Source organism: Loxodonta africana, chromosome 27 (genome assembly GCF_030014295.1).
Source record: "Loxodonta africana isolate mLoxAfr1 chromosome 27, mLoxAfr1.hap2, whole genome shotgun sequence".
Lineage (NCBI taxonomy): Eukaryota > Metazoa > Chordata > Mammalia > Proboscidea > Elephantidae > Loxodonta > Loxodonta africana.
In genome coordinates this window covers 18,480,067-18,493,032 of record NC_087368.1, presented here as the reverse complement: position 1 = coordinate 18,493,032, position 12,966 = coordinate 18,480,067, and the positions used below count along the sequence as shown (strand labels likewise).

General features: G+C 38.4%; 1 protein-coding gene across 1 annotated transcript in view; it reads right to left on the bottom strand.

Annotated features, from left to right (window-relative positions):
- Nucleotides 1–12,966, bottom strand: part of KCNH8 (potassium voltage-gated channel subfamily H member 8) — a 447,419-nt gene that overhangs the window by 309,261 nt on the left and 125,192 nt on the right. Inside the window, exon 2 of the mRNA XM_003415733.3 lies at nt 5,947–6,180. Within this exon, the coding sequence (XP_003415781.2) occupies nt 5,947–6,180 (234 nt within the window). The remainder of the gene's footprint in view (nt 1–5,946; nt 6,181–12,966) is intronic.

The following is a 12,966-nucleotide window of genomic DNA, read 5'->3' as shown; positions in this document are numbered from 1 at the left end:
TCATTTACATATTGCCTATGGCTGCTTTCAAACCCAGGTGGCATAGCAGTAAGTGCTACGGCTGCTAACCAAAAGATCAGCAGTTCGAATCCACCAGGTGCTCCTTGGAAACTCTATGGGGCAGTTCTACTCTGTTCTATAGGGTCGCTATGAGTCTGAATTGACTCGACAGCAACGGGTTTGGTTTTTGGTTTTTTATGGGTGCTTTCAAAAAAAAAAAAAAATTTTTTTTCACACTACTAACAAGAGAGATGAGTATTTGTGACAGTATAAAGTACTACAGTACAGAGTACTGCAATACTATGTAGCTGTGAAAAAGAATGAGCAATCTCCAACATACTTTGTTCTGCAGTATGTATGTCATTCTGCAAGGTGCAGAAAGGTGTGTAACCCATATAATATTTACTATCTGGCCCTGTGCAGAAAATATGCACAATCCTGTGGTCTATAACAAGACATAACCTAGTAAAACTATTGGATTAAAATAAAATAAATTCGTTGGATACCCAGAGCAAAGCAGCAAGTTTTTTAATTAGCAGTACTTTTAGAATAAAGCAACATTCAATGCCAGTACACAAGGGAATAACATAATTGAGATATTCAATCAAAGAAAATGAGACCCCAATGTTTAATTTTTAGCAAAACTGATCTACAAGTACAAAGGCCACAGTCACACTGTTATTAATATGTAAGAGTTCAGGGGAAACCATTCCCATGAGTTCTTCCTGAGAAATGGCCCAGGGAACAAGCTTCAGGCAAGCAAGAAATGGCGAAGAAGCTTTAGGATAAGGATGTTTGGTGATCCTTAAGCATATTTAACTGTAGCAATAAGATAAAATGATGGGAGATAAGAGTGACAGGATACATGTAACTGTTATGTGTTCTGACAATGCAAATGTAAGTATCAAAGAGGCAAAAGGGGAGCAAAAGGCAAATACAAGGAAAGCAGAACAAGTGTACTGATTGTCACATAGGCATTAACTGGTACAAAAAAATACCTATATTAATTTAAATTATTGGAGCAGTTAGAAGGCAGAAAGAAATGACTTCTGGCTAATTTCTACATTGTTTATATTAGGAAACAAACATCATATCTTTAAAATTGGAACCGTATATATCATGTAAAGGTAATCATCTTATATAAAAGATAACTTTTAGAAAAAACACAAAACTTCCTAAATACCAAGAGGATACCAAAAAGAGAGAAAGAACAAAGAAAACAGAACATACTCTAGAGAGAACCCAAATGTCCATCAGTAGGGGACTGCTTGAATGAACTATGGTAGATCCATACAATGGAACACTCTGTATTGTAAAAAACAATACGTAATCTCTAGTATAATCTTTTTCTGCAAGATGTAAATGATTCTGCAAGATGCAGGACACTGTCTAAAATATACTCTGTGTAAGAGAATGAAGGAACCATAAAGATATGTGTATTGTTTACAAAATGAGCAAATAAACAAAATAAGAAAAAATGGTTACCTTTTTTTTTTTTTTTTACTTAGGGTGACCATACACTATGTTTGCCCATAAGAGCCCTCGTTAATGCCTTTTGCATGTCAACAGAAGGGGATGGGGCTGCTCTCTGAAAAGATACCTTAATGGTACTCATTCTGATACATAGACAGACCCTGAACTACCTGAAAGGAGGACAGAAAATGTGAAATGTCAGCTCCTGAGCATAAAGTTTAAAATATTACATCTCCATTTGGACAGAGAAAAGTTTGCAGACTATATTATCTGTGAAACTATTTACCTTCCTAATTATGACTTAATTTTTTAAATAAATTACTCTTTATATTGGTTTCCTTACCTATGAGAATAATAACAGTATCTCCTTAGGATTGTTTAGAATTAAATGGACTAATATAAGCAAATTGTGTGCTACAGTCTCTAGCATATGGTAAGTTCTACACAAGTGTTAGCTATTATTATCACTTTATTATCATTATTATTGACTTTTTTAGACTACTGTCTCTGATAACTTTTTTATTTTAGAAGGTGCGTATGTATGTGTGTGTCTGTGAGTATGTGTGTATGCGCACACACACGCGCACGTTTCCATGTGTCTATTTTCTGTGAGTTGTCTCAAGAAAATAGGAAAAGTAGGAGAAGGGAGCATAACTTCACATCATACTAGAGCAGAGATAAGAAAATGGACCATACGTGGCCTATTCTTTCAAATCCCTTTATAGTTTTTGTTTTGAGGGATGCAATGAATTACTCCACCTTTTGGGATAAGCTCTGCTGAAGAATGCTGCATCTCCCATTTTGCTTTAGTCAAGAGATGAGGACAGATTCTCAAGAGAAGACAACTCCAATGAATAAAATACGAAGTTTTCTTAAAGCAGGTGGGGGATGCATCTATGCTGAATTAAAGAAGGGTCTATCTGTGAGATGGAGTCAAGAGGGAAAGGAGGGCAGACTCTGAGACTTACAGCAAGACTAGGAGCTGGGGTTCTTCCAGATGGGTAATGCCAGTGAAGAATTTCCTACATTTATTTTCCTTTGGACTCAATAAACTGGTATCATTTGTCATTCTGATCTAGGTGTGTTTCCCTTTATGATAATTCCCACTAATATCCTAAACCTTTAGTATAATCCGCTTCACATTACCAGCCTTGGGTCAGGTTACTGGAATTACAGGTCTGGGCAGGAAGGGAAGGACAGCTTTTTCCCCATCATCTCTCCTGTGAGATCAGGAGAGCAATAGGATCAATAAAGGAACCACTAAGCAAAGGAGCTCATTCATAAAATGGTGAAATGTCTCTGGACAGGGTAAGAGATAAGCACCCATTTTCCAAAACATATTAAAAGAAAATAACCCTTGAAAGAAGGAAGGAGGACTGCTGAGGTCATAATAAACATATTTAAAAAATCAGAAATCCATAGTGTATCCATATGTCCATCTAATAGCTGACTTCAATTTCATTCAGTAGTCATTTACTGACAAATTACAATTTGATAGACACTGCTCTAGACTCAAGGCTACAGGCACTGGGAATACAGAAATAACTAATACATAGCCTGTGCCTTCAAAGGTTTACAACTGTGGAGACAGACATTTATATTAATAGCTGTAATATAGCAGGATTAGCATTTAAGGTTGAGGACAATTTTCAATCATTTGTAACAGGATCAATTAGTTCAGAATGTCAGACAATCCCCCATGATGACTGGCTTAGAGTGGATTTATGTCTTTAAAGACTCCCACCCACATGGGTCCGTGCAGGCACTTAGAAAAAACTGGGCTCAGAAAATTCTTTTGGATGTTGACTTTTCCCACCCTGTACTCCATACCTTCTACTTATCTGTCCTCCAAAGTCTCCACTCTTTGGATTTTGCACCTAGATTCTCTTCCTTGGCCTAGACCCTTCTCAGTGGTGCCACTTTTGGATATTCTGAGGAAGCTTAAAAAGGAAGATATTCAAAGGGATTTGAGTGACCTATACAAGGCATCTATCTTAGGAACCACAAGTCTGCAGTCAGCAGATATTTCAGACAAAGGATATCCCTCTTTCCTTTGTTCCACTGGATAGCGGTTTTATCATTCTCTACCAGTGACATTTTCAATGTATTCTCAGTGACATTCTCTAGTTTCTTTTATCTAAGGCTCTTTTTTCAATGATTATGGTATAATTAGATAGAGCCAGGATCCTTTTATTTTATTGTATTTGCTATGTAGGTGTTATCTATTCACACAAGCAAGGACACAATGGTCTGTACTATGTTCCCAGGGCCAAAGAGTTGGCATATCCTGTCCCAGAGAGGTGTTCTCCAACACTTCACGGCTACATGATCAAAGAATGTCCCCCAATGACAAATAACTTATAAAAGGGGATGAAGGTCTCATGTGCAGGCACATTCTCTCCTTCTGACATTGACCCCAGTGCTAAGTACTGGGAGTACAACACTATGGTTATGGGAAAGGGAGATGGGCTCCCAAGGGGGTCAGGAATAAAGTCACAATGTAGAGATGACCCATGCATATATTCTTTATTGCCTATATTACACACACATGCACACACACACACAAACACTTCCCATAATGGGAGATTTAAAAAATAAGTGGGAAAAAAGAATCTGGGTCCTTAATTATGACACTTTGCCATTGGATTAACAAACTCTGAAACCACCTCTCCTAACTCCAGAGTCTGTGTTTTTCCTTCTTAAACCACTACATTTGTGCATCCTATTACTAAAATAATTAACTGAAACAGTCCCTATAAATTTTGTGAATGTTCAACCCTTTGAGTTATATCTGAGAAATCATATTGCCTATTCTCCTGATGCTAGCAAGCCAATTGCTGTCTGCCTCCTCTAAAATATTTCAGAACCCAAAATAAAACATGCCACTGTATTAGTTAGAGGAATTGCTCTCAACCAGAGGAAACTGGCTCCCCTAGAGACATCTGACAATGTCTGCAGACATAAGATTTCACTACTGGGTGCTACCGGCATCTAGCAGGTAGAGGCCAGGGATAATGCTAAGCATTCACAAAACACAAGATAGCCTCCCATGAAAAAGAATTATCTGGCCCCAAATGTCAATAGTGCCAAGGTTGAGAAACCCCGAGTTAGAGTACAAGGTAAATGTAGTAACAGAAGACCCAAAGATATAACGACTTAAACAAGATGGAAATGTATTTCTCTTGGTCTGAGGTGGGAAGATGGATCTGTTCCAATAACCAGGCTCGTAGTGGTTAAGTGCTATGGCTGCTAACCAATGGGTCGGCAGTTCGAATCCGCCAGGCGCTCCTTGGAAACTCCATGGGGCAGTTCTACCCTGTCCTGTAGGGTCGCTATGAGTTGGAATCGACTCGACGGCACTGGGTTTGGTTTTTTTTTTTTTTTTTGGTTTTATATTCCCTTATGGTGTTGACCTTGTCAAATGGTTGAAGCTGCCTTGCCTTAACATTCTGACCCATGTGAAAGTGGAAGGAGAGAAATTAGAGGACAGTTTCATTCTGGGGGAGAATTAGTCAGGAAGTAGCAAAAATAATTCCCTCTCACATATCACTGGCCTGGAATTAGTCACAACTCCAACCTACCTACAAAAAGCCTGGCAAATGTAATTTCTAGCTTGGTAGCCATGTGCCCAGATAAAACTCAGGGGATTCTGCTACTGAAAAAAGGAAGGAAAGCTATTAAAGAAGGAGGTAGAATCTTAGATACTGGAAAAATCATGGTTTGTCCTAATTTTTGATTTAGCATGTCCCCAAAATACCGTCTCTTGGATTTATCCCAACTACCATTGCTCATGGGCTACTGGTATCTATTCCCAAATAGGACCGAAGCACTGCAGATACCATCCCCATCACTAGCTCCTCTTTCATTTAGGAGAAAAGTCACAAAACTGCAGCCATGAGAAAATGCTTAGTATTTCCCCAGTGGCAGTTAAGAGTTCAGAAAAATTCACTTCCACCCTGAGATACCATGTTTCTTGTTTTATCTTTATGACTTAAGAGACTAGTAAGAAAGGCTTTGCGGCCAGGGAACTAAAACAGATTTCCTGTGCTGATGTCCTTTAAATTAATTTGATTTTCTGCCATAGAATCCTCCGGTCTCTGTCCTTAATAACTGGGGTTGGAATGTGGTTCTTAAAGGGATAAAATTTGGAAAAAAAACTATCTCTGGATAAAAGCTTATATTAGCACTATCATTTTGAGAATGACCATAATATAATAGTAATACACTTTATTTAACATCTATCGACTCAGTCAATACATTAACATTGAATAATTCTAATTCTAATGCTCAGCTTCCAGGCCAATAATGCTGATAATGGTTAAAACAGGGCCATCATCCAAGTCATTTACGGAATTTCTATAAAAGACTGTATTTATGAGAAATATCCTTAAGTGTTAATGGGAGTTATGGAGCAATGATCGAGTTAAAAGAAAAAGACAGCTCTCCAATGAACACCAAAGAAAGTCAACTCACCGCTCTTCTTGTAGAACATAATTTCTCCTTTGAATTCTGTTTTTTCCTCCAGCGACTTTTCTATTTGAAGCATCAGTTGTTCATTGGTTTCAACGCCAAAAAGGAACTTGCAGCTGCAACTCTTCTGCATGACTTCAGTTCGGGCAAATCCAGCAAGCTCACAGAAGCCATCGGAACAGTAGACTATGGGGAAACCCTTAGCCACCTGGGCATTGGCGAGGATGAAGTTACTGTCTATAGAACAACAGGAGAAGACATTCAGCAACCAAACAATAGTGACAAACTCTTTTTTCATTGCAATTTCAGCAACAAATTATGAACACATGTATTTAGCCAATGGTGCTTAAAATGCATATTCTTGTGTGCTGTGTTGGTAAGGAGACTTTCCAAAACACAAAGTGATACTGATTAGCAGAATGTATTAAGTCTAATGTCATCTTGCATTTTATATCACATTGTGGAGGGAACACAGTATTCGCTGGCCTGACTTTGAAGCACTTACTATCTAGTGGGCAGTAAGGTATGGCATTTATAAGCATGGATTCTGGTTCATATCCTGAATCTGCCACTTAATATATAGGCGAGCTCGAACAAGTTACTCAATCACTCTAATACTCAGTTTCTTTAGTTTTGGTTGCCTCAAAAGCAGACCACGAGACAGACAAGAAAAGGTTGTATAGAAGCAACTCCACCGAGAGGAGAAAACATCTGAGATATTTATCCACCTATGTCCATACTCAATTGCTTAAGGGAGACCCCTGGCACTTCTGACCTATCCATTTGACCTGGCACACTGTGCTGAAAGTCACTGGCATGTAAGGAAGTGGTCTGTACATGATTTCAAGGGTGGGTCAAGGTGATATTGGCAGGGGACCAACAGGTATACTACAAGGATAATAATGTCACTTTCTAGTTGTTTTGTAGGGATTAATGAGATAATGCGTGTGAAATGCTTATCAAAGTGTACGGCACAAACAAGTACTCAACAAAAAAGCATTATTGAATATTATTCACATCTTCATGGTTATTATATTAACAAACAAGAATCAGATGACAATCAATAAAAACATAATACAGTTAAGTGCTTAGAGATAATCCCTGGGGGAGACTGCCAATATTCAGGAAAGTTCCAGGAGAAAGAATGTTTAGAAAGGAATTCTGAAGGACAGATTCAATGTTTACAGGCAACTAGATGCATCCTGGAGATGGTACACCTGTTCTCAGGAGACTTTTAGGTTCAGAATGAATTAGAGATTAAACCTCTCATGTAGTCACTCATGAAACAAATATTGGACACTGTCAGTATGCCAGACAGTGCTTTGGTTGGGATTTTGAAGACAATAAAAATGAAAATAGAACTACAGGGTAAGTTGTTAATGAAGCTGTGAATGAAAAAAAAAAAAAAAAGCAAAATTCAATAGAGTATATATTATATTACATGAAGTGTTTGTCTGAAAAATACATATAAACCAAAAAAACCCAAACCTACTGCTGTCAAGTTGATTCTGACTCACAGCAACCCCATATAAGCAGATATATATATACCCAAATATGAAATGTTTATATGTGCCAAAAATAAATGGAATAACTGGTAACTGTGGTTATTACGGAAACCCTGGTGGCGTAGTGGTTAAGTGCCACGGCTGCTAACCAAAGGGTCAGCAGTTCAAATCCACCAGGCGCTCCTTGGAAACTCTATTGGGCAGTTCTACTCTGTCCTATAGGGTCGCTATGAGTTGGAATCAACTCGGCGGCACTGGGTTTGGTTTGGTTTTTGGTGGTTATTAACTTGAGAGAGGAACTATGGGCAGAGAAGTGGAATACTTATTTTTACCATATACCCTATTATAAAGTTTACTTTTGTACCACTTGCTTTATGTATTTTCTGTTCAGAGGGCAGTATGTTTAAAAGAAATCTGTAGCAGAAAACTTATCTTGCATGCCATGAGAAAGAAGGGACTCCAGCCACTTCCTGATGCCCACTGCATGTGAAGATCTATTCCATGGGCTTCTCCATATCATTTCAAACTTCTGTTATTTCCAAACATAGTCTACCATTGCTGGCAAAAACCAAATCCACTTTACTCAGTTTTGCTCCAATCAGTCCCTCACCTCAGAGTACCAATTCTAGTGCTTATATCTGCATCCTGTGTGGGTAGGATGACTCTCGGACCCTCCCAGTTGCCCTCTTGCTGTGGAGGGAAACCAGAGCTAAAGACCCACACTGGGAGGCTTTCAAGGGTATACTGTCCTGAAGTCATGGGAGTAAAGAGATCACCCCAGATGAGTATTTAATTCTCTCACTTACACTTTGCAGTTATTAACAATATACTATGTGTTGGACTATCCCAGGAGTTTGTGTGGGGGCGGGGAGGTAGAAGTGTTTTTTAGATGTGGTCCCCACCCTTAAGATCACACAGTCATGAACAGAGTTCCTGGCTAGGTTCAGAGGGAACATGGCAGTGGAGCCATGGTCTTAGCTTCACCAACTCTGCACAGCTTTGGGTCACTCTCTAACCATGGTGTGTGTGCCTCTTCCCTCCACTTAAAAACTTAAAAGCATTTAAAAGAAAATGCTTAGAAAATGTAAATGCATAGCATTGACAAAGTACTCAAACATCCTGGGAGAACACTTAATGTGCTTTCAGAAGCTATTTTTAAGTTGACCATTGACATGTTTACTGACTTTCTGCTATATGCCATGTGACATGGTTCTACCATATGGCAGGTCCTAGGATGAGGTGATGGGATGTTTAAAGAAGAATAAAACATTGTCTCTAGCTCTAAGATATTAAAATTTAATTAAACAAATGCATGAATATCAATGACACAAACACAGCATATGATAAGCACCAAATGAGTGGTACACAGGTAAATACAACTAGATTAAAGAGCCTAGGCTTTAAACGTAGTTACCCAGTAAACCAAAAACGTAGTTAGAAAGGAATAAGACAAAGTAAATGGCGATGACTTATCAAAAGTCCTAGACGGTTAGGAGAAGATGTCTAGATAGAGTAGGTTCAGAGGATGAACAGGGTGACAGGAATTAGAGACATTCTGTCCTAAAGTCCAGTTTGTCCATTATTTACCCAGCCTTAATCATTTTCTTTTGTTAGTATTTGCCTGCACCTTTTCCAATCTGTCTTAGTTACCTAGTGGTGCTATAACAGAAATACCACAAGTGGATGGCTTTAACAAAGAGATATTTATTCTCTCACAGTCTAGGAGGCTAGGAGTCCAAATTCAGGGTGCCATCTCCAGGGGAAGGCTTTCTCTCTCTGTTGGCTCTGGAGGAAGGCCCTTGTCATCAATCTTTCCCTATCTCGGAATTTCTCAGCATGGGGACCCTGGGTCCAAAGGATGTGCTCCCCTCCTGGTTCTTCATTCTTGGTGGTAAGAGGTCCCTCTGTCTCTCTGCTGGCTTCTCTCTTTTACATGTCATAAGAAATTGACTCAAGACACAACCTAATCTTGCAGATTGAGTCCTGCCTCATTAACATGACTGCCTCTAAGACGGTCTCATTAACATCATAGAAGTAGCGTGTACAATACATAGGTAAATCACATCAGATGACAAACTGATGGACAATCACACACTACTAGGAATCATGGCCTAGCCAAGTTGACACACATTTTGGGTGGGCATAATTCAATCTATAATACCATCTTTCTACTTTCAATTTATGGTACTTTTTTTTTCTGCAAAGAAACCCATATTTTGAATTTTTATAAGAAACACTCCTATTTATATAGATTTTTTTCACCTATACATGTATCTTCATGTAACATATTGCCTAGTTTTTTTTCTGATTTTAAAGTTATATATTATGGCATTTCATTCTGTATGTTCCCTAGTGACTTGCTTCTCCCATTAATTTCCTTAGCATCTTTATAATCATTGATGGCTATAAGAAAAGACCAGTCTTTCAGAGCTACAAAACACTTCTCTAAAGAGCTGCTGAAGGATTTACCAAGTTGCCTGATCTGTGTGTTTCAATTAAGGATTATACTGTGTTTGTGGTAATTAATTCTTTCTGCCAAAATACTGCATGAACAAAGCAAAAGGGGGAAAAAAAAAAAGCATGTATTTGGTCTTTTCAATTTATATTTAGCACTTGTCCTCAATATGTAATTGCATTTCAATTCCAAAGAGAATTCAGTGGCAGTCAGCACCCCATAAAGCTTAGTGTACTGGCTACATGAATAGTTCTTCTGTTTGGGGAAGAGTAGCTCCTCTCGCCCAGCTATCTACCTGGAAACATATGCTTTTCTAAATACCAGTGCTGGAATTCCCAAAGAAGAAACATGACATTTACTTTAGAATTATGTAAAACAAAGTCACAGTCATAATGATTATGAACCTATCATGGGTATAGCACTATCCATACATGCGCTAAGAGTATTTAACCTTTTAAAGAATCAATTATGCATATGTGATATGCATCTAAATGCCACATAGCCTTTGTTTGCTTATTTCTAAGTAATTCTTTTGTGTATATTGTTTTAAAGTGTCATTAACCAATAGGATCTAAATACGTTACATATTAGGCATTTGATTATTTTTCTTAACACTTCCTTAGCAAAAAGCTTTCATGGATCACCAGAAGGAATCTCATGGGCGGTAAAGACTCAGGCCATTTGGTCCAAACTTGCTATACAGAGTACCACTTTCCCATTTAAATGGAGTCATCTTTCACTTCTCAAGCACAAAGGAGATGGGAACAAGAAAAAAAAAATTATAGAAGAAAAACAAAACACCAACAAAAGAGAGGGCAAATATTGATCTACTAATTCTTTGCATTCTTGTATTTGCCCCACTTTTTAGATGAGAACCCTAAGACCTAGAGGACTTTCCCTCCCTGTCCAAGGCCGCAAGCTAAGGATTAAAACCTGGCATATGTGAAAGACCGTGTTGACCATACCAGGCATTCTCCTGTAAAAAATGACTTGTTCGCTACCGTCAGGAGAAATGGGTAAATCCTAGAAAAATATTTGCACTTCTTCATGTCTCCAAAGAGCCCAAAACCACAGAATTATTTTCCACTGAGACAATTTATGAAAGTCCAGTGGTATCCAGAAGTAAATCCATCCACCTATGGACATCTAATCTTTGACAAAGAGTCGAAGTTTATTACATGGGGGAAAAGAAAGTCTCTCTAACAAATGATATTGGCAAAACTGGATATCTATTTGCAGAAATACGAAATAAGATCCATACCTCATACCATACACAAAAACACAAAAACTAACTCAAAATGGATCCAAGACCTAGTGTAAAACCTAAAACCATAAAGATCATGGAAGAAAAAACAGGGATAATGCTAGGAACCCTAATATACGGCATAAATAGAATACCAAACTGAAATGCACAAATGGCAGAAGATAAAATAGGTAAGTGGGATCTCCTAAAAATTAAACACCTATGCTCATCAAAAGACTTCACCAATAGTAAAAAGAGAGCTTACAGATCAGGAAAAAATATTGGCTATGACATAACCAACAAGGTCGAAACCTCTAAAGTTTACAGAAAACTTCAACACCTCAATAACAAAAAAAAAAAGGCAGGGGACAAAGGACATGAACAGACACTTACTTCACCAAAGAAGACATTCAGGTGGCTAAAAACTACAAGAAGAGATGCTCGCAATCATTAGCCATTCAAAAAAAAAAAAACCCAAAAGACCCATTGCTACTGAGTCGATTCCAACTCATAGCAACCCTAAAGGACAGAGTAGAACTGCCCTATATGGATTCCAGGGAGCACCTGGTGGATATGAACTGCCGACCTTTTGGTTAGCACCCATTGCTCTTAACCACTATGCCACCAGGGTTCATCAGCCATTAGAGACATACAACTCAAAACTGCAATGAGATGCCATCTCACCCTGGCAGTAATGGCACTGATCAAAAAAAATAAATAAATAACAAAAAATAACACATTCTGGCGAACTTTTGGGGAGCCTGGCACTTTTATACACTGCTGATGTGATTGCAAAATGGTACAGCCAATATGGAAAACAGAAATATCACATGATCCAGCAATTCCCATACCTAGGTATACATCCTAGAGAAATAAGAGCTGCAACACGAATAGACATATGCATGCTCATGTTCACTGCAGCACTGTTCACAACAGCAAAAAGATGGAAACAACCTAAGTCCTCATCAACACATGAATGGATTAACAAACTAAGGTACACGCACACAATGGAATACTATACAACGATAAAGAATAATGAAAAAGCCACAAAACATCTTACAACACAGATGAATATGAAGGACATCATGCTGAGTGAAATAAGTCAATCACAAAAGGACAAATATTGTATGAGAACACTATTACAAATAGTCAAGAAAAGGTCTACACACAGAAAGAAACACTGTTTGATGTTACCAGGAATAGGAGGAGAAGAGAGAGAAAATGGTGGTGTAGTGTTTAAGAGCTACGGCTGCTAACCAAAAGGTTGGCAGTTCGAATCCACCAGGTGCTCCTTGGAAACCTGGTTCTACTCTGTCCTATAGGGTCGCTGTGAGTCAGAATCGACTTAGCAGCAACAGGTTTAGAGAGTAGAAACGTGTTAACTGTGGTGAAGGGAATGGCAGTACACAATACGGGGGAAGTCAGCATAACATGACCACGGCGAGGGAAGATACTGAGAGGTATGCAAGAATAAAAGGCGCCAACAGTAAATATTATAACATATATAATCCTGCAACAACGGTAATAACAAACAATAATTTATGAACGGATACACAGCTAGGTACGTATACTGAATAGGTGTAGGAGGTCTTATGGGAGTATATCCAGTGCATATATAGGTTTGGCGGTGGATATTTCTATGTACATATTTGAATGTGCTGCATGTATATTCATGTATATAATGGAGTACGCAGTCATGGAAACATCCTAGACATAACCAAACACCTCACAGACTGAATGACTGGGTTTCAAGGCTAAGGACCACAGTCTCAAGGGACATTTAGGTCAACTGGCACAACATAGTTCATAAACCCAGTGCC